This window comes from Meriones unguiculatus, chromosome 19, assembly GCF_030254825.1.
Source record: "Meriones unguiculatus strain TT.TT164.6M chromosome 19, Bangor_MerUng_6.1, whole genome shotgun sequence".
Classification (NCBI taxonomy): domain Eukaryota; kingdom Metazoa; phylum Chordata; class Mammalia; order Rodentia; family Muridae; genus Meriones; species Meriones unguiculatus.
In genome coordinates, this window is record NC_083366.1 from 31,021,189 (window position 1) to 31,043,804 (window position 22,616).

A 22,616-nucleotide genomic window follows, 5' to 3' on the forward strand; every position below is an offset into this window, starting at 1 on the left:
ATATTAGGAAGAACAACATTTAATTCTTGTTTTGTTTTGTTTTGGAGACAGGGTTTCTCTGTGTAGCCTTGCTGTCCTGGACTCACTTTGTAGACCAGGCTGACTTCGAACTCACAGAGATCTGCTTCCCTTGCCTCCCAGAGGGCTGAGATTACAGTCATGTGTCATGGCACCCAGCCAACCTTTAATTCTTAAATATCACATTTAACATGTTAAACATATTGTCCTGATTGCTACGCTCTTATAGCAACAGTGTAGGCTATGTATTTGCAATTTCATTAAGAAATATACAAAATTAAAGTGAGAACTGGAAATATACATAGCCTCCCTTCAGTGTTTAAAGTGAGGCCTGCAGATGGAGAGAAGCATCTCACAGGATGGCTACCATGTGTTTCCTGCTCTTTCCTTCTTCCAAATCAGGCCTTTGTACATTCTTTGCCTCAGCCAAAGTATATTGTTACCTTTTACACCATGGCCTAGTGTAGAATTAAAGTATTTTTATATAAACATTGCATGGCCAGTGCTTTAATGAGGCTGGTAAGATGGCTCAGCCAGTAAATGTGCTTACTGCACAAAGCTGACAACCTAAATTCAATCCCTGGAACCCAAAGGCACCTGCTGCCAAGCATGGTGACATGAATTCAATCATTTGGACCCATATGGTAGAAACAGAAACCCTTGTCCTCCAACTGCATGCACGCCATGATATAGGTACACCCAAAAGAACCAACTCCACAAGGTCATCCTCTGCATCCTCTGACCATCACACACACACACACACACACACAAATTTTTTTAAAAGCAAGGAGGAAAAAAATAAGATTGGGGAAATCAAGATGGATCAGAAATAAGAACAGCATCTAAATGCATTCCATGAAATCCTACACATACCCCTACATTCTAAGCTTCCCTATGGAAAGGAAGTAAATCAATGTAAAAAGGAAGGTAATATCACTTAGCTAACTTCTGAGCAATTAGACAGACACAGAAAATTATCTGTAACTAGAGCAATGTGACTTTGTTAAATTTAAAAAAAAAAAAAGTAACTGCCAAGTCTACTTTGTAATATTTGGCTATGCATTGTTAAATTTAACAGCTGACTTTCAGAATGTATACCTTGTGAAGCTCTGTCTATAGCAAGGCCAGATTTCCATATGTGATACCACATCAGCCATACCGCAGAGAGCAGTCGGTAACCTTCCCATGATGGTCATACCCTACTCAAATGTCTCAGAAGCACAGGTCTGTTTCATGCTATTACTGGCTCAGAAATCTGTCTCATGAAAGCTCACAAGTCCTGAGCTGTCATCTGGCGAAAGGAAGAATTAAGCCCTGCTGAACCCTCAATCATTGAGGAGCAGCAACCGGGTCTGAGGAGAGCTTTTCTCTTGTCCAGTGGCTCATATAATAAAAACAGACCATGAAGTTAAATTCAAATCAGCACAAGTAGCAAATTCCTGATCTTAGTGAAGCACACTATGCTATAAAAATATTTTAATTATGAATCCAATGTCCCAGGTACACAACTCCTAATGTAGAGATTTGTTATATTACATAATCTCAATTTTTAAAAGTATTTTGACAACAATTCATAGGTCTTCTTGCCACTTCCCACACTAAGCAAAAGACCAAGTTAAGTTCATGAAGCCCAAGTAACTGACCAGGTCTGGTGGTCCAGACATACAATCCCAGCTACTTGAAAGCTGAGACAGGGAACTATAAATTCAGGGCCAGCCTGGGCTACAGTGAGTTCAAAAGTAGCCAATTTAGTGAGACCTGTCTCAAAAGTAAAAAAAAAAAAAAAAAAAAAAAAAAAGATTTTAAGTGAAAAGGGGGCTGCAAACACAACTTAGCCGGGGGGGGAGGGGGAGAGAGAGAGAGAGAGAGAGAGAGAGAGAGAGAGAGAGAGAGAGAGAGAGATCTTGCCTAGAAAGCACAAGGCCCCAGGTAAAAATACCATTAAGAGAGAAAACAAACTCAAAGCTTCTTTATCAGTGGCCAATGAGATCCCATCAAAGTAATTCTTCCATCTGGTTAGAAAGTGAGCCCTTAGTGGAAAAGAAACCCAGTTCTCTAATACCAACAACAGTGGTAGAATTGTCAAGTCAGTTTTAGCATGAGAAGTCATTAACAGATAAAGATGTAACATTCTGTTACTTGTGGAAACCTCCATTCACAGTGTAAGGACACGATGGTTAGCTCTGTGTGTGAGGCTGGGTATGCCACACTACCCAGTTTCCGGCCCTGCTGCACGCAGTCTAAATGTTGCTCTGAGGATGCTTTTTAGATGTCATAAACATTTAAATCTATAGATTCAATAGATTATTCTCCAAAGTTTGGATTAACCTCATCAAGCAGCTAAAATCCTTCAGAAAATATAAAGCAATCTCATTTAACTCCTGCTTTTTGTGCAAAGAACTTGTGCCTGAAGACTGTCCTCAGATGTGGAACAGCAACAGTAGTTCTTGCCTGTGTCTCTAGCCTACAGATTCTATGTCTTCCAGGCCCAAAATCATAGGAGCTCATTCCTCAAAACAAATCTCTCACTCTCTGAGTAGTTCTAGAACACCTATGATCTTACTAGTATTTCACTTTTGCACTAGGAAAAAAACAAACTGTACACTGTGGAACTCCCAAGTTCAGTGCTCCAGCTTGATACTATATCCTGCCAACCATCAAGTATCTGTGATGTCAGGAATGCTGCAAAAGCCTAGTGTCTCTCGCCATGACCACCATCCCAGAAGAATGTAAACAACACTGCCTATGTGACTCAGAGTGAACCTTCTCCTCCTTATCCCCTTTACACTAAAGTTTCCCCTAAGTCCTCTTCTCAGGAACAATTCCTCCAACTGACAGTTTAGCTCACTTTCATTAGCCTATCTCTAAACTATTACAAAGTTCGAGTACCTTCCAGGAAACTTATAATTACTTAGCCAAACTCCCGCAGAGTAGAAGTAGGAAGAAATGCAAGCAACATCTTCCTAAAAACACAACACCACAGTTCTGCTATTCAGTCTAATTTCCAGAGGGTTCAGAGAACATTTTAATTCTTAGGAGCTGCCTGGAGGATGAGAGGATTAAAGAAAAGATAATTACAAAAAAGACAGAATCCAAAACAAGGCAAGGGGAAGGAAGCACAAAGGAGTTTCCAAGATTGAGATCTAAAAGTCTTCTGACACTTCCCCAAGGAAAGAACGGAAATCTTGTGCAACAAGGAAACTATATGCTAAGCAAAAGAGAGAACAATGGCAAATTTCACCTCTGTCTTAAACCCTGGCATTCAAGAGACTTCAAAGTAAGCATAAGCTCATGCTGACTTACCTTGAAGTGGTTGCGCCTCCTATCAACAATGGAATCTTTATTGCCAACCTCTCCATTTCCTTGGCAACAAAAATCATTTCATCCAGGGATGGAGTGATAAGTCCTGACAAGCCAATTATATCTATAATCAAAAGAGAAAAAAAAATTGACCAGTGAGAATGAAAAAGACAGAGAAAGAAGTAAAACATTTAAAATATACTAAAGATCAGAAAACCTAACATGTCAACTTCTAATTCTAGGAATTTACTATTTGATTTGGGTAATAAGAAGTGTAACTTAAATTTAAATTTGAAGTTACATATTTCAAACAGATTTAGGAAGCCACACAATAAAAATGATCTCTAATTCATGATTACCTCAGATTCGACCATAAAAACAACTATACATGGGGGGAGGGTCCTAACCCATCTGTTTTGCTATGGAAGCCAGTTCCCTCCATCACTAGAGCTCAAGAGGCCACAGAACTCACACACCTCTTTCAAGCCCCAACAGCCTGCCCCTTAGACTCCACATGAGCTGGGCTTTACCACTCTCCGACAGTCTTAAGAGAGTGAGAGAGTGATGCTGAATGCTAAGCCCAGATGACTGTGGCACAGTACCTGCTTTGTGATCCAGAGCAGCTTGAAGTATCTTATCACAGGGAGTCATGACTCCTAAATCAATAACTCTGAGGCAAGAAATGAGATGTGAGAAAATTAACAAGAGTCCATGAGAGACAAAGCTGAAATGAACATTTTAATTTTAGTTACTAACTGTTGCTCTCATGTAAACTGGAACCACAGTATCAAAGGTCATCCATAATATTCTATTGTACAAATGCACTGCATGCTACAGTTCAGGTCTGAAATGCCACCCCCCACCCAAACACACACACCAAAGGCCAGGGTTTAGTTCTCAGATTGACATTTTATTTACTTTTTATTCTTGTGTTTTTGAAGCAGGGTCACAGTGCTTTCATTTCTTTTTTTTTTTTTTTTTTTCACACCCCAGATACTATGAGGCTTTTATCTGACACTTATCATTATGTGCTATGTTGTCACAGGACCAAAAGCAACAGGGCCAACAAGGGGCTGAAATCTCTAAAGTTATCAGCAGAAATAAACCTTTCTTATAAATTCTTACAGGTATCTACAGTGACAGAAAGCTGACTGACACACTGCATTCTTTCCCCCATTCATCTTCTGACAGACACCTGAGTTGCTTCCACTATGCTGTGATTGTTGAGTGGCTCTTACATTCTCAACTCACTTCTGTTTTACAAGTATTGTGTCACAAGAAAAACGAATCAGATAGGGCAAGGTCCCATCACTCAATTAATTGGCAGTAGAGTTGGAAACTAACGCAATCAATCAGATACTAACACAAAACTCATTGCCTTATCTGTCAAGCCAAAGAGTGCTGGTAGACGCCAGTAGAGAGGATGAACAGGAAGAAGCTAGTCCTTGAACATGCAGAACAGCGCTGGGCAGAGCTTGTACTTAAGACAGGAAGAGAGAGTGACTCAGAGACAGCACCAAGAGAGGTCAGAAAGTCTCAGAGAGAAAGAAGGCTCTGAGTGGGCACATGAGTTGGAGGGCAAGCACTGAGACAAAATAGGGAGCAGGGCCTAGGAAAATGCCTCAGCAGTTAAAAGGCCCTTGCTACTCTCGCAGAGGATCATAGTTTAAATACCAGCACCCTAATGTGACACACAAGCCCCTGTAACTCTAACTCCAGGGAATGTAATGACCTCTTATGGTCTCCAAGGTCACCCAACACATACACATAAGAAAAATAACTCTTAAAAAAAAAAAAAACGGGAAGAAATAATGCCAAATTTCAGAGAGGTATACATCCTGAAGCTCTTAGAAACTAGGAACACTCTAGGATGTTCTACCTTTTATGCTTCCATTTTATGTTGAGAAAGTTCCCATTATGTATTTTTAACTTAACCTTATCATATCTATTACGTGATTTAAAAATTAGAGCATGTATTTCCATTTATTTTATTGTCAGAAATTCTTAAAAACAAAGCAATTTGGCATGATTGATGGTACATCTCAGAATTCAGAAGGCTGAGTCAAGAGGATTGCCATGAATTGGAAGCCAGCCTGGGCTATATCTAACAAGTTCCAAGATCCTGCTTCAGGGCTACACAGTAAAATTCATGTATTAAATGAGTCAAACAGAATGCATCATTATTTTTTTAAGTTCACTTAAGAACATCTATAGACCATAACACCAGTTGTCAACAGTGAGTCTGAACACTGAGATAGAAAGCAGGCTTGCTTATTGTTCTTATAGTGACAGATTTGTATCTTGATCCCATACTCTTTTTTTTTTTTTTTTTTTAAACAAAGAGGTGTGTTTTCGTTTTGAGTTAACACTATGGAACCCTCAACAAAAATCGAAAGAGTATCAAGCTGACAACTATTACACTGGGCTCCATCAGTATTAACCAATAGCAAACAGACACTGAAGGTGTTATTTTATTTTGTAATATACTGAAGAAAATCTGGTAACTAAAGATCTCTTCTTTAAGATGACTAAGTATACACTGCTGAACATAAAACTAGGCAAAAGAGCAAATAGCTTCTAAGTCAAGACAAAAAGATATGCTTCTCACAGCTGATTCTTTACACATTGTATTATGTTTCTGACACTTCTGTTGTGAGCCCAGGCTTTGATGACTGAACTCTCTCTCCAGCCCTGTATTATGTTCTTAAATCTGATTAAAAATCATCAGAACAATGACAATAATATTGCTCTCACTGTTCTCTCCTGTTTTATCTTGTTACATTCAGGTACAGCTTACACGCATGAGGAAAATGGAAGTGACTGCTGTGGCTGAACAGAAACAGCAAAAGAGAAGGTTGTAAGGAAAAGGACAGAGACTGCACACTACTCAACTAAAGCAGCAGAGAGGCTCCTCCAAATCCAGGGTCAAGGCCCACCATTACACAACAGAACCCACACATTTTTCAACTGAGCCCATCTGGAAATTGGCTTGTATTTCTCAGAGATTGTGACTTCACTGGCAGAATGGGATCCTGGTAGCTCTTAGACAACGCCCTCAAAAGAGACCTTGTAGACTAGGACAAGGACTATGAGCTCTCCTGTTAAGAGAAGGCACTGCAGCGGCTGAATGGAAGAGTATGATCAGTTCCAATCAACCAGATTCACTTTGAACCAGAAAAGCACAACAAAGAAACAGAGACTGGTTAGGTTGCTCATAAACTGAGACATCAAACAGCAATGGTCAGGCCCAGTACAGAAGCAGTGCAGGTGGTGAGCTGGTAATCCCTTATAAACACTGTAAGTGGAACTCACTGTTTACATGCAGCTCGGGAGAAGAGAAGCTAAGAACACCTATCAGTTTGGTAGGACCAGTGTTTTGAAACAGCGGTGAGTCAGGGAGATGGTCTTAAGATGATGGCAATTAATTCCATTTCAAAATATTAGCTTGCAATTTCGGTTCAGATGGTGCCCTTTAGGCAGTTACATGAACATGTATGTCTGGAGTCTGGGAAGAAAGAACCACATGAAGACACTGAGGTCTCACCAGAATGGTATCTTATTCCAAAGTCAAAACACTGGATAGATGATGTGGTTGAGCCTGTCTTCGGCCTTACTTCTTGAGGATTCCTGTGTCTGCAGCGCCAATGTTACCAGACAACTCCCTGAAAATGCAGGACTTGAATCCAGCCCTACTCTCCACCATCCTGAGTCTCAAGATGCCCAAAGGGACAGGAAAGGTTAGGAAGCACCATCCTGGACAGAGGAGACGCCCAAGGGCTGAGCCTGGACACATTCCTGTGTTTGAGGATGCTCAGAAAGGGAGGAACCAAAAGAAGAGTGACAAGTGGTGAGTGAGACAGACTGAGGGCAGTGAGCAAGGGGACTGGGAAGCAATGTCAACCTGCTGCTTCTTAACCTGTCTTCAAGAAGTCTTGCTGGGAAATGACTGAAATATCTCTAATTTTCTACACACAGAAAGTTTAGGGCCTCACAAAGGCAGTCACTCCCAGCCTTGAGTACCAATCTAGCACCAAGACTGTCCCACAGCATCTTTAAGGGCACACAGATGAACTTTCTGCATACTTGAGAAACGTAAGCTCTGAATTAGATTCCTGCATGACAAGTGCTCCAGTGAGAGCATTTTTACTGTGTCACAAGACCATTAAAGCTAAACAAACAGAAACATTTCAGGGGACACTGGAGCTATGTTTTGAAGAAACTAAGTTACTGTTATCAAGCTAGAGGTAGGGAAAGGCAGCTAAGGCAGGTCCTAGACCATGATGGTACAGGGTCACAGTCAACTAAAACTCCATGAGGTTCCTGGGCCTAGGAGGGTATGACTAGGTCCATCCCTGCTCTGTGTTGCTTGCACTCCCCTGCATTTCTGCTTACTTCTACCCGTGTCCTCCCTCTCTCCCACTTCCTTCACTATCCCTCGCTCTTTGTAAGTGTATACATCCATGTCTGCAGCCTCTCCTCGACACATTACTGTTTTCTGCCATAGGAGAGACTAAAAACGAAGAAAAAAATGAACATTTAGCTAAGCTTTGTGGTACACATCTGTAATTCCAGCACTTGAAAGGCTAAGATAGAAAAAAAAACAAAACAAAACCAAAAGAAACCCCTCAAGTTCAAGGCCACCCTAGACTACACAGTAAAACCTTGGGGGGGAGGGGTGATGAGGAAGGAAGAAAGTTGTAAAAAATGTGAATTTTACAATGTTCTTCCTAAGTGTTTAGAACAGAGCTTCTAAATGCTGTTGAGAGGCTCGGTGGAGAAAAGTTATTTACCACCAAGCCTGTCATCCTGATTTCAATTCCTGGAACTCAAATGGTAGACAAAACCAGCTCCTGAGCAAGCTGTCACCTAACTTCCACAAGTATTTGTATGTGTATACATACATATTGGTTTGATAATATGAAAAAAAGAGAGCTTTAGCCGGGCATGGCGGTATGCACCTTTAATTCCAGCACTCAGGGAGGCAGCAGGAGGATCCCTGTGCAGGAGGATCCCTGTGAGTCTGAAGCCAGCCTGATCTACAAAGCGAGTCCAAGGCAGAGAAACCCTGTCTTGAAAAAAACAAAACCAAACAAAAGAGCGAGTGAGAGAGTGAGCTTTAAGTATGCATTGTACTTGGGATTCAAATTTAGAAAAATCTGTTAAAAAACATGAGTTACTAATGACATCCTGATATCCAACAGTATTTTAAATTACACAGAATTTAGAAAAAAGACAAAAACAGTTCTTTTACTCTTCAGAAGAAATCACAAAGTGAAATTGTGCATATATAGCAAAGATGATATAAGCCTCCATCAATTGATAAATGGGTAAGAAAATGTAATATACACAGGGAATTAAATATTACTCAGTCATAAAAAGAATGAACTATGTCATTTGCAGCAAAATAAATGGAGCTGATGGCCATTATGTTAACTGAAACAATCCAGACACAGAAATATGATCTCCCTCTCCCTCCCTCTCTCTCTCATATGAAGAAGCTTAGAAAGTTGACTTTAAAGTATGAGAATGTTGAAGAGTAATTAATGGAGGCTAGACAGGATGAGGAAGAGGAGGATAAAAGGCTGAACAGCAGGGGCTACAACAGCTAAGGAGAAGAGATGAGCTCTCACGCTCCACAGTCGTACAGGTACTGCTGCACACAACAACCCTATGAAGACCTGTGGCTGAAGAATGAAACCTCCACGTCAGTAAGAACACAAAAGGAGACAAATGCGAGACCAGCATACACTGTATACATGGGTTTCAATGTCACACTTTATACATATGTAACTTAGGACCTGTGGAATAAATATATATTCCTTGTTAATTAAAAACAGGAGAAAGAGGCGGAGGAGGGTAAGAGGAAAGGAGGGGGTACAAATGAAAGAAAACTCAGCTATACTAAACTGTAATTCCTTTCAGGAACTTGATCTTAGCTGTCACTCCCTGACTGCTGCCCCTGCCGGGGTAGCACTTCCTGATGCTACCACTAGATGGAAGCACCCTACTAGTCTAGCCCCCAGAAGTGTGGTCCTGCCCTCCCCACTTTAGTCTTTCCTCCCAACCTCCCAACCTCAATCGGGATCATTTGAGATCAGAAGGTCCATCCTTAATCTGAGCCGTACCTTCCTGTGGCAGCCCACACAACAGGACAGAAGGAAGCTTTTGCTCTCTATGGGCTTGCCTAGGCTAGCCTGGACTCACTAGGTTAATCTACCCACCTCTGCATTTGAGTGCTGGGATTAACTGCTTTTTCCATAACTGAGGGAGTATATCTAAACTCAACTGTCATGCAACCAGTTATCTGATCAAAAATACTTCTGAATATTCTAACTCATTTCTCAATAAAAATTTGAATATCAATGCGGCATTACAGTTAAAGTTGATGCAGGTCAAAACGACACTGGCAAGTAAGTGGTATCACAGAAGAAAGGCTGGGATTTCATTTTAGTGAATAATAAATAGGTGGCGGGAACTGCAGTCTTGATTTTCCAGGCTCAGAAAGAATGCTGTCTTCAAGATACGGGCTGAAAAGAAAGGCAGAAAGACTGCCATGGGGAAAGCTGTCCTCCTGATCCGACTAGCCTCGGCTTTCCTGAATGGAATCTAATCAGGAATCCAGACGAGGGTCAAGTATTGAGAGGAGAGAGGCTGGGAAGGCTCACTGTTAACTGACAGCAGAAAAGAGAACATGAGAGCCACAGCTCCAGCAGACTTCCTGCCAGAGAAAGGCACAGGGAAATCAGCCCATGACTCCAAAGGACTGTTGGTTAGACATGGACCAGGACAGGCAACAGTGACTTTTTCACCAACATAAAATTAATATAAGCCATTAGCTTACCTTAAAATAACTGTTATGAATATTTTTGTTGTGAGTTATCAAAAAGGGATTTTTATCTGCATATATCATTCCAAAAACTACTTCATCATCACTGTGATGGCAAACCTTGGTTGTCAACTTGACTACCCTTGGAAGTGTCTAAAACCCAAGCAGCTGAGAGTACTTATGACGGATTTTTCTTGGCTGGATTATTTGAGGCGAGAGACCCACCCTAAATCTAGATCATTTGAGGTGAGGAGATTTACCCTAAATCTTAGTGGCAGCCCACATAAAAGGACATTGAAGAAGAAAGCTTTTGCTTTCTGTCTGCTTGCCCTTACTCTAGACAGTTAGAACCTACTTCTTTGGGATTCCTACATGGACTGGAAACTGGCAGCTCTCTAGGACCTCCCTGGGACTCCAGCACCAACTGGGACTGCTCAACATCCAGTCTCACTGACTGAAGAACTACTGGCCCCTTGGCCTTTCTATCAGGGAATAGTCACTGTTCACTATTTGGACCACAGCCTGTAAGCCTATCTAATAAATCCCTTTCGGATATATATTAGCTCATTCTCTCAGTTAGAGAACACTAATATAATCATCAAGAGACACAGAGGGTGGTGAGACTAGTAAAGACAAAGTCTTCCTAGAAAGCCCCATGTAACCAACTCTCGTAAGAATCTTGGTCTAAAACCTGACAGTTCACTGACTGGAAAATGGTACATGCTAGCCATGCTGGCTATAAGAAACCTGATGAGCATTACAGACTACGCCCAAAATACATTTTCAAGAAGCCTCCTGGCTGCTTAACCCCTAGGGATTACTTTCTATTCTCTATGTCCTTTACCAAATATGTAAAGATGCATAATTATGAACCTAAAAAAATAAAAAATAACTAAATAAAGCCCAACCCCATCTATGGCCATACCCTACCCCATCCCTCTCAGTAAAGGTTTACACTCCTTTTTAAAAATGAGGCGTTGGAAGAAGTGAGGTCTCAGCTTACCTGAAATTGTTGCAGCCCAGTACCACACCAACTATGTTCTTGCCTATGTCATGCACATCACCTTTAACAGTGGCCAGCACAATGGTGCCCTGGTAAGGGTCCTGCAAAGTGAGGCAAGCAGCTGAGCATGGGGAGGGGTCACCACAGAGGACCACCTGGCTTCAAGAGCCACACAGGTGTTGGCAGAGGCATAAATACCATAATCACTTCAAGGGAGGTTGGAGACCCACAGAACAGCCTCTACTGAGAGTTCTGTGCCTCCCAGAAGTGCAAAGGAGGCCTCCCTAGAAGGTTAGTTAGCCCAGGGATTTCAATCAAGCTCCGGTTCTAGCATCTGAAAGAGTCGACAGCCACACATAGAAACAGTCCTACAGCTGAAGATCACATCTGTAACCCTGAAACTGCCAAGAGTTGGAAGAGAGAAGGAGTTGGCCAATTGCAGATTTCCTTCAGGTTTTGAAAGCTCCAGTGAAGGGAATGTAATTCTCTGAAATAGTTCTTCTGCACACTGAGAGGAAAATGGAGAGGAAATGTATACAAGGCAAGCAACATTTTTTTAACTTGGCCAATTACAAATTTAGATTAAAAATTTAGAACTGTCGGGTTCAAAGTTGTCTAACTTCACAAGGGCTGTAAATAAAGTAAAAAGGCTAGTGGCTGACTCTGATGGTGTAATCAGCAAGGATGAATGGACTCTACAAGTGGTACAGGGTACCACCAAAGACTTTTTGGGAAAGAGCTTTCTAAAAGTAAACCTGTTTCCTCCAAAACATGAACATGGCCAACAAGATGACACAGCAGAAAAAGAAACTTGCTGTGAAAGCCTAAAGACCTGAGTTCAATCTCCTGAGCACACATAAAGAGGGAAGGAAAGCACCAACTCCCTAAAAGCTTTACTGACGAGGCTCCTAACCCCACAAAAACAAGTGTTCCAGGCCAGCTCCTGAAAAGGCTCCAGGTCTGGACTAAACAACTTGCCTCTTCTTCAACCGAACCATTAAGCACTCTGGCTTCTTCTCTTTCTTTTTCCATGAAAGGGATGAGGTGGCCAACAGCCTTCTTCATGACACGGGCTGACTTTATAACCTGGAAAAAAGCAGTCAGACATCATTAGCAAACCATCATGACTGCCAATGTTGACCTGTGAAGCTTCAGAACCAATTAAGAATGGCTGATTTGACCTTCCCAGATTTCTACAGTGAGCAGGATAAGGAATTAGATCCATGGGGGACACCAATGAGGTGTTCAGCAAATGAGACTCAGCAAGAGGAAAACCGAACAGAAACCAAAGGTTATAATTTCTGTTTCTGAACTTTTGCTTAATAGGTTGTTTTTGTTGCTGTTGTTTTTCTGCCTAAAGTCCTCTACTGTCTCTGAATTCTATGCATCTTTTAACTTCCATGTTTCAACACAATTCATCCCCAGCATTCCATAAATCCCCAGGTTTTTAACTCATTTAAAAATGGGGTTTATGAAGAGGTACTTCAAGTTTTTATATGCTTCTGAGCCCTTAATCTAGATGTTCAGCAATGATTTGTTAAATGATAGTTTTAAGTAGTTTCTATAATAAAAAGTTTTGTTTTTACTTAAAATGTACCATTTAAAGTCCCAATATGTTTTCAAGATATACACTCTTAAAGATGACCACGCATTTATTTTGATAGGCACTACAGTATGAGGTTATGGAAAAGCAGAACGTGAAAATTATGGTATTAAGAAGGTCTGCAAGTGTTCTAACCCCTACACACTCAACAGAGGGTCTGGCCAGGGATGGTTCCTAATATACCCAGAGAAGGAGTGACCAGATAATGCTCTCAAGCTCTGTCTATCCTGCAACCTCAGATAATACTCCAACTCAACTATTTACTGAAAACAGAAAAAGGAATGTGCTAAAATTTCTGTTTTACCAACCTGAGGTAGAAACATTTTTCCAGCTCCAAAAAGATCACCAACCACTTTCATGCCATTCATCAAAGGACCTTCAATTATATTCAAAGGCCGGGGATATTTTTCCTGGTTTAACCTGGCTTCTTCAGTATCTTCAACAATGTGTTTTTCGATGCCCTAAAAGAAAAAGGAAGAATGAAAAAGAAGTAGGGGGAAGAAAACAAACAGAAAATATGTATTAAAGCCAAAAACAAGAAATGAATCACAAGGATTCGTAAGAGCATGAATTCCAGAATCAGGCTGACAGAGTTTGAGACCAGGGTCTCATCACTCACAGGCAATTTATTAAGTTTTGGTTTCCTCACTTATAGGATCACAGAAGTGCCAACCTTATGATTTTTTTGATAATCACTGTGATAGAACTTATTTGCAGTGCCTAGTTATTAATAGGAAGTAAGCACACATGGAAAAAAAAGCATTAGTGAAGACTGGGAATGCAGAGTGGTAGAGTATGTGTTTATCATGTGTGAGGGTCGAGGTTCAATCCTGCTAATAAATAAACAGCTCTATGAAATCAGTATCTGCTCAATGGGGTGTAATGGCACATGACTTTAATCCTAACACTCAGGAGGCATTGGCAAGTGGACCTCTGTGAGTTCAAGGCCAGAGTGATCCACATAGTAATTTCCAAGCCAGCCAGGAATACACAATGAAATCCTGCATCAAATAAATAAATAAATAAATAAATAAATAAATAAATAAATAAGTTTGCATCTTCTCTCACTGTAACATTGTTTGGCTAGAACAGGGTTAAGTACTAGAAAGGCTCCCAGGTGAAGTTAAAAACAACAATAAAACAAACAAACAAAAACCTTGGACCTTTCCTCCTCTGACTTGTCTGGCCCTTGCTGACAAGTCTTCCTCCAAAGCCAAGGATCTTCTCAGAAGGTCTAAGAATTAAAAGTTAAATCTAGAGCCAAAAAAAATCACTCTGGAATATTCCAGACTCACAATAGAAGAAACAAAGACTAAGACATTATTTATCTTACCTAAAATTCTATCTATTATAGAAGAGCCACTGCCTGACCAAGAGCTACCTGCTGACTGACCAAAGAAACCTCGTATAGAGAGGATTCTTTACCTCAGAACTACTAATTGAGCCAGGCAAGTCCTTGTTGTGTATGTGGGCCTACCCTGTACAATAACCACTGACTTCCAGAGCATCTTCCACACCTCTATGAAAACTGAACACTGTCAAATGAGCTGAGGGCATAAACAAACAGAAAGATCTCTCCAGGTTAAAATTCAATGGTCAAAAGTCTAAGGCATCTCCCCCTCCAACTACTGGCAGGTAGCAATGGCCAGAGAGACAGGCTCTGGTACTCACCTTCACAAGGGCATACTCAAGGCGTTCTTCAATGGAGCCATTCCTCCACTCATCTGTCTGGATGACTTTCTTCCCTCCTTTGCCATGAGTCTAAATTAAAATTAAGACCAAGAAGTGGGTACAAATGGCATATAGTGAACTATTTGCAGCAAATAGAGAAAAAAAAATCAGTGTCTTTCTTTAAGTTTCCAGACTCCAGTGTGTTCAGCATTAATCAAGTCTGAAGTAAATGTTGAAAAAGAGAAAGAAATCTTTTAAAATCTGAACTTTCAGTAGAGAAAAGGAATGGCTGTTATTTTTTTCTTTCCGTCTTTCCTAAAAATTAACAACTGACATCAAAATATTTCTAGCGCATATGGTTGGTCTCTAACACTCCAGCCCTCAGGAAGGAACAACATCAGCCACAGACAACTGCTGAGAGGCTGGAGCCACGAGCTGCAGTGGCATGCTCCTATAATCCCAGCACCTGGAAAGCTCAAGTAGGAAGATACTGAATTCCAGGCCAACAGAGACTACATAAGGAAACCTTGCCTCAAAGAAATTCAAAGGGAAGAAAGTCTAGAGTGAAGGCAGAACGTCCCTGGAGGTGGACACACTAGGCCGTGTAAGATCACGCTTGGTGGAAACCATGGCTCTGTTCCAGGGAACAGCACCTGAGTGCTTTGGGGATGGCTCTCCTGGTGGAAAGCACCCAAAGAGAAGCTCCTGCACACCTGGCAGGGGCTGCTGTGACAGAATCTGCAGCCTTGGCTGCATTTCCTGGGACTGGCCATAGGGTGATCCCTTTCCTCTGGCACAACACTATATATGCTCTTGGTAGCGTTTTCTTTTTCTTTGTCTGTATATCTTCATAATTCTATGGATTTATTAAAAATACATGACAGGATTGAGATGATGATTCCTGAAGCAACTCAAAATCCGAGAAAGTTTTAAGAAAGACAAAATAGAGATCATACAGTCTCTTGAAGCACATAATTATTCTCAGAAGAGCACATAATACCTTCTGACTCAAAAAATAGTCCTTGCAAGAAAGAACAGATCAGAGAGTACAAATGAGTACAGATAAATATGAGAAAACAGAAAGGGTGGGCCAAGAGCCAACCAGTTCTTGTGCCAACAGAATAAATTTCCTTACCTTGTCTATGGTAGTACAGGAGAGAAATATAGACACTGTCAGAATAGATTCAGATAAAAACTTGTAAAGTTCATTACACAGGCTGCACCTAGGTGTTTAAGATACAACATGCTAACCAGACACAGAAATGTGGTTAACTATGAGCCCAAAGGTTAAAAAATAAAGCTTATGAGAAGGAAACTTGTAAAAAAAAAAAAACAAAAAACTTTCAGAATCATTATCTAGTTTCTTAGAACATATCTGAGAAAATAAAACTGAAAGTGTATGATTTGTGACTTTGAAGTGAAATAAACAGAGAGGTTCAAGCTACCTGGGACCATCTCCTTAACAACAAATTGATGGTTGGTCATCTTCATTACACTGACACCACATCTCTGCCCTTGAACCCACTGGAGCTGGATTCCGGCACATGCTCATCAAGATTTTACTATATACTAAGGGCGGGAAGAAGAAAACATAGAGAAGGAAAAGCTCTAAGAGTGCACGTCTGGGGCTGAATACACGTGGAGGATGCATAAGAGCAACATGGAAGTTTGAGGGAATAGAACCGCCAACCCAGATAGCAATGAAGAGCTTCAGAGAAGCTGAGTCTTGGAGGAAGAGACTCAGAAAAGGGATAAAAGCACAATGTACGCACCCTGGCACACTAGGTAAATTACACTACCTTCATGCTCTCCCCCTCCACCAAGGGTACCAAGTGCCCAAATCAGAAGTCTCAGCGTTTTGTAGCCAGATGGCTCAAAGGACAAGCACTTTCTGTGAAGCCTGATTGATCTGAGTTCAATCCCTAGAAACCATGTAGACGCAGAAGGAAAGACTGACTCCAAAGCTGTCAGATTACCACATGTATGTCTGCAGGCTCTGGAAGGCGGGTTACCACTCCTACCACTCACACCCTCAAAGTCAGGCAGAGCACAGAGAGGGAGGGCTTGGTGAACTTTAGGAAATGCTTCAATGATGGACCAGAACTGACACTGCTGGAGCAACCTCTATGCAGGATAGGAGAGGCCAAGTCACAGAAATTCATTCTGGATGTAAAGCTTCACACAAAGGTAGGAAGGGAGAAGACAGTATTCAAAGTCCTGTAGCCAGAGTCATATTCAAAGTACTGTTTTTAAAGGAAACTCAGGAGAGAAATATGCTCATATTTATGATGAAGGCCTGATCACAGGAAGAGAGGACAAATATAAAACCATTACATTACAATGAGAGTGAAGGACAGACAAAAGGAATTAGGAAGAATGCCAAGGTGCCAAGGTGGTAAGGAGAATACTGATTAATAGGGTACTTCAGAAAATCTAGACAAGAAATAATTAAAGAAAAGCCCACTTAAGGCTCATATTCTCATCACGGATACATATAACAACACAGTCAAAACAATTCCTGACTTGGGGAAGTTTCCTTATTAAAACAGGACACTGTTCAAACATTCTAGAAAAAAATAGCTTACCACATTTGTAAAGGAGTAAAGGAAATTTGGATGCAGACAATGGTAAGTACAAACACAAAGGCCAGTAAAGATTTCACTCAAGTGAAAACAACTACCCCACACCTGACAGCTGTTACCTATTACCTGATTAACTTGATCCAAAAAAATCAATACTTAGAATGAAGCAATCATTTCAGAAGTACATGGAGCACACCAAGACCATCTTACTTTTAATCAGCTATTTAAAAGGACATTCATAATGCAAAGACAAAACTGGGGGACTGGGGATATAGCTCAGTGGAAGAACACTTACCTAGCTGGCATGTTCAAATGCTGGAGCTCAGTTCCCAACACACACACACACACACCACAAAGATAATATAATACATTGCACAAGTTTTATGGTGCCGAACTAGAGTGTTCACCCCTTCTAGTGTTTATAAACTGGAAGGAACTCTACTTGCTACTGGAGAAGAAAGGTAATCGCCAGCCTAGCCACAAGCATTGCGATCTACAATGGCGACCCGCCGGTGTGATTTACCGGTGCAGCAATGGCACAAGCGTTATGGGTAAGAGAAAGCAGCCATCTTTGCTTAGATTTGAAGGCCTACTCTTTGAGATGGAACCCACGCCTGGGTGGCCAACAACCTGAAACTAGATGATAAGAAAATACTATGCTTCTTCTTTACCTGAACCAAAGACTGTTCTGCTCAGTGTCTCACTCAACCACCATCAGAGAGGATTTCTCCTGCAGTTGATGGGAACTAACACAGAGACCCACAACTGAACAATGTGCAGAGTGAAAAACTTTGGAACACTTAGTCCCTAAATGGATTGTCTTTATTAAACCCTCTGCTCAGGGCTTAGGGAGCTAGGAAGAGAAGGCAGAAAGATTGTAAGAACCAGAGGGGATGAACGAACAGGCCTGACACACAAATGAACTCATATAGACTGTGGCAGCATGCACAGAGCCTGAATAGGGCCAAACCAGATGAGATCATAGCACTGAGACAGGTTAGTGGACACAAGATCCCATCCCTAAACAATTAACAGCTGTTTGCAAAGGAAAAATTAGTTTGCTCCAATGGAGTCTCACTGGGTATATAAAGCACTTAAGGATAGGCCCCATGCTCAGCAGCAGACACAAAACAAATATTACCGTTATAGATTTTGTTTTATTTTTGTTTCATATTGCTTTTTTTTTTTTAATCTTACTGGTAGTCTTTTGCTTGTATATTATGGTTTCCGATTTTGTGTTTCTATGGGTTTTGTGTGTGTGAGTATGTGTGTGATTCTTGTGGGTTTTTTCTTATTTAGCCTTTATTAGTAGTATTTGTATGCTTTCTAAGAGAGAAAGGAGGCACGAAGTTGGACAGGTGAGGTGGTAGAAAAGAGCTGAAAGAAGTTGGAGAAGGGGAAACCATGATCAGAATATACTGTATGAAAAAATTATTTCCAATAATAAAATGTACATGTGCACATGAAAGCGTATATATTAAAAATGACTAGAAGTTGTAATAAAACCTCATCATACAGTGGTTAACTTCAGGTGGTAAGAGTGTGAGTGATTTTGATTTTCTTCTGATTGCTTTATTCTGTACTTTTCTACAATTTAATGTGAAATAGTGCACATTAAAAAGAAATCAATTTAGAGAAAGAAGTCTGTTCAGAATACTAAAGTTGCCTCAACAAGGTATATTTCTCACTCCTAATGCTGTTGCAACAGCTTCTCTAGAGAGCTTTTAAAACCATGATGATGATTAATGATCCAGAAGTACAACTCTACACTTGCTCCTATTCTATAATACAAGTAATTACCAATGAGTAATATATTCTACGCCAGAAAAAGCCACCCACTGGACAACTTTTTCCTTTACCTGAGCATATCGTAAGAGTTTCTCAGTAGCTTCAGAGTCTTTGTTCCAGATGAGATCTTCACAGAGCTGAAGAAGGTCCTTATGGATATCATCATACACAGGAAGGTTGCCAGCATTGACTATCCCCATGTCCATACCAAACTAAGGGAAAAAAAAAAAAATGAGGATTTCCACTGATATCCTAAATCACGGATCAGAGAAAATATTCTACAAGATAGCTGGTCACTATTTAACTCTGCTATAGTCTAAAAGCAGCAGGACACAGGTGACGGGGTGAGGGCGCGTGAGGGCACTTGTTCCACTGAAGCTTCATTTAAAGGAGACAGAAGCAGGTCAGTTATTCTGCAGGACTCAGCTTGTAAGCCCTGCTGTAAGTCAAAGTTAGCGTGACATCACTTTTGTTTCAATTCTTTGAAAATTCTTGTGCGTGTTTACAATGTATGGGTACACATATACCATGGTACGTGTACAGAGGTCAGAGGACAACTTTCGGTGTTGTTCTTGCCTTTCATCTTGTTTCCGACAGGGATGCTCACTGAACATGCCACACTAGCTGGCTCTACAGTCTTCCAAGGATTTGTCTCCATCTCTCCTTCCACAGTAGGTGCTACTACTACACCAAGTTTCACACAAGCTCTAAAATTTCAACTCAAGTCCTCAGCCTATGCAGTGAACACTTTACCCACCGCCACCTGCCCAGCACCCAAAGTTGGTTTCACCATACCTTGATTGCATGGTAAAGGAAAACACCATGCATTGCTTCCCGAATGGCTTCCATCCCTCGGAAGGAGAAGGACAAGTTGGAAAGACCTCCACTTATTCTGACTCCTGGTAATGTGTCCTGGCAAAAATGAAAAAGCATGAAAAGATTCTGTTTTGCCAAAAGCCACATGTACATAATAAAATAAAATAAAATAATAAAATAAAGAAAGAAATAAAATAAAATAAAAAGTAAGAAAGTCCAAAGTAACTCTTGCCATTGCACAAAGCCCAGCCGGCCACATACTGTACGTGTACCCTGGCTCCTCTTTTATCACATCACACCTTTACAGTGTCAGGGAGGCACTGTTCATAAACAGCGTTTTCTGCTGAACTTTCATCTCTGCAGAAAAAATACAAAATCCTCTTTCATCTCTGACTACCTCTTTAATGGCCATGGTAAGGTATAGCAATAAGAGTTACATAAAATATTTTCTGGATAAACGACGGGGCAAAGAAACAGAAAGTAAAAGACTGGGTACATGCCTCTACAAATGTGCATGTGCATACATTCCCGACCCTTTCAGAGCTGGAAGGCCTCAATAGCTTAAATAAACAAGCTCTCTAGTTCATCATAAATCCGACAAATCCAGAACAAGGGCAGCTGAGAGCCTATGACAATACCAAGCATTAGCCACGATAACAACAGTAACTCTCACTACAGGTATAGGCCTAAGTGTCCAGGGAGACAGCTTGCCACTGTCTATCTAGCTACTGCACCCCAAGATACATGCTACAGAGAAGCTCAGGCATGCCTAACATGTTAGGTTGGTGCAAAAGCAATGATAGGTTTGCACTGTTAAATTCTGTTCCTTAATGCTGATATACATTCTTGATAAAATTTGGTTACGTTATATCCATTTTAATGTGCAGTCCTGTAGTACAGGTTTCTTGCTAAGTATTTCTTACTTGCTTTTAAAAATAGTTACTTTCTATTATGCATGCCTGAAGTTAGTTCTGGTCAAAAGAAAGGGTCCAGTTCTTCTCCATGGCAATGTCTTACATACAACCAATGCTTCAAAAGTCAAGAACTGAGCTGCAAAGTTTTGACTTGTCTGCCATATTCAACTGATCACTCGCCAACATACTGCCATTTTTCTAGCATCTTCATTAACTTTTTGAAGGAAAAAAAGTCTTCAATCAGCAGGACAGACAAAATTTTTTCTAAGCAGAGTTACTGAATCCGGAAGCACTGACTTCTAAAAAAATGCTTATTAGAAGCTGGGCACATGCCCAGCACATGCCTTTAATCCCAGCACTCAGGGAGGCAGAGGGAGGCGGATTGCTGTGAGTTCTGGTATACAAAGGGAGTTCAGGACAGCCAAGGCTACAACGAGAAACCCTACCTCGAAAAACGAAGAAAAGTTTGTATGTATTTACTTGGAGGAGTACACAGACAAGCCACAACGTGTGAAGAAATCCCAACAACTTGCAAGAGCCAGTTCTCACCCTCCCTAATATGTAGGACCTAGGAATCAGATTCAGATCATCACACTTGACCTTTACCTGCTGAACTATCTCGCCAGCCTGCAAAACACTTATTTTTTAATTCGGAGGATATATATATATATGTATGTATGTATGTATATTTTTTCATTGGCAAAAAAAAACTTATAATGGTTCCTCTTTTAATTAATGAAGATATGTTTGAGCCTAGTTGTGATTTAAAATTCACTATCTGTAACTGTATTTTTGCACCAACCTAAATACAAGAATGCTCACAATACCACTGTTCAACACACGAATTTTAACAGTAGAATGGCTAGTTGTGATTCAAGGAAATAGCAGAATATTATACACTAATAAAAATGAACAAAGGTAGCTATAGCAACACTGATGGAATTTAAAATTAGGTTGATGTGCGCCTGCTGGCACTGCAGAGAGGGTTGGAGGAAGCCTGTAAATTTAAACCAGCCTAGGCTACATAATGAGATCCTCTGCCAAAAAGAAAAAAGTTGCATAGGGAGAAAACAGCTTAAGCATTTTATGACTTGAATTTCATTAAGCTTATGATTTGAATAACATTAAGCTCAAAAAGAGGCCAATTCATACTATGTGGACGTACAGCTGATCTTGTGATTCCCTGGTAGTTCTGTCCTCACAGTAATTGAGGACTGGATTAGAACTATGAAGGCTTGTTCCTAACATAGCAGCTGACAGTCTCTGGTACCACGTTTATCATCTCATCATTTCACAACCTTGTTCTGTGTCTGTTAAAGGCATTGGTTAAGAGCGTACACTGCTCTTGTAAACAGACAACAGACCATTGCATCAGATAGCTCACAATAATCTCTCACTCCAGTTCGAGAGAACAAAACACCCTTTGGCTTCCTTGGACATTTGAATACATTTGTATGACACAGACTCAACCAAGCGCACATGCATTCTCATGTACTCATGCACACACACACACACACATACACAAATGAACAGATTGTTAAAAATACCTATCAGGTACACATATCTTAAATATTAACACTGAATTCATGGCTAGCAGCCCTGCAGCTTATGTCTGAATGAGGCTTATCCAAGAGCCATTTCCTCCATGAGGCACAACACAGCTGTCCTGCACTCGTGAACACTAGAAAGCATGGGCACCAGGACTGAAGGGCATTTTCAAATAGGAAAATCACAAAACTCAGAACAATATAATAAAAGCTCACTGGACAGAACTAACGAGACAGCTGCTTATACAGTAAGAGCTGACTGCCTCCAAGGTCATCCTCATCTAAGGATGTATGAGTCATGGACACAAGGCCATGTCCACAGGTAACATAAAAAGCAGCGTGGGGATGACTGAGGTCAAAATTAAATTTTAGAGCATATACTGGCAAGCACAAAAAGCAATAACTAATTAAACTGAACACGTATGTAAGTACTAAAGTTATTAGCAAAAAACAATAATTAAGTATCAGAATGAAAGGCACTTCATAAAACTGAGAACAAGGTATACCCAGAAAATGAGAGACATACACGGGGCAGTGGCCTTATGTCA

General features: G+C 40.7%; 1 protein-coding gene across 2 annotated transcripts in view; it reads right to left on the reverse strand.

The window, feature by feature from the left end:
- Mtr (5-methyltetrahydrofolate-homocysteine methyltransferase) overlaps window positions 1–22,616 on the reverse strand; it is an 86,124-nt gene that overhangs the window by 19,196 nt on the left and 44,312 nt on the right. For both annotated transcript variants that reach the window (XM_021655641.2, XM_060372886.1), the window contains 8 exons: window positions 19,587–19,703; window positions 18,863–19,003; window positions 14,422–14,511; window positions 13,059–13,211; window positions 12,126–12,233; window positions 11,148–11,248; window positions 3,921–3,988; window positions 3,322–3,442 (listed from right to left, as the gene is read on the reverse strand). In XM_021655641.2, coding sequence (XP_021511316.1) covers window positions 3,322–3,442; window positions 3,921–3,988; window positions 11,148–11,248; window positions 12,126–12,233; window positions 13,059–13,211; window positions 14,422–14,511; window positions 18,863–19,003; window positions 19,587–19,703 — 899 coding nt within the window. The remainder of the gene's footprint in view (window positions 1–3,321; window positions 3,443–3,920; window positions 3,989–11,147; window positions 11,249–12,125; window positions 12,234–13,058; window positions 13,212–14,421; window positions 14,512–18,862; window positions 19,004–19,586; window positions 19,704–22,616) is intronic.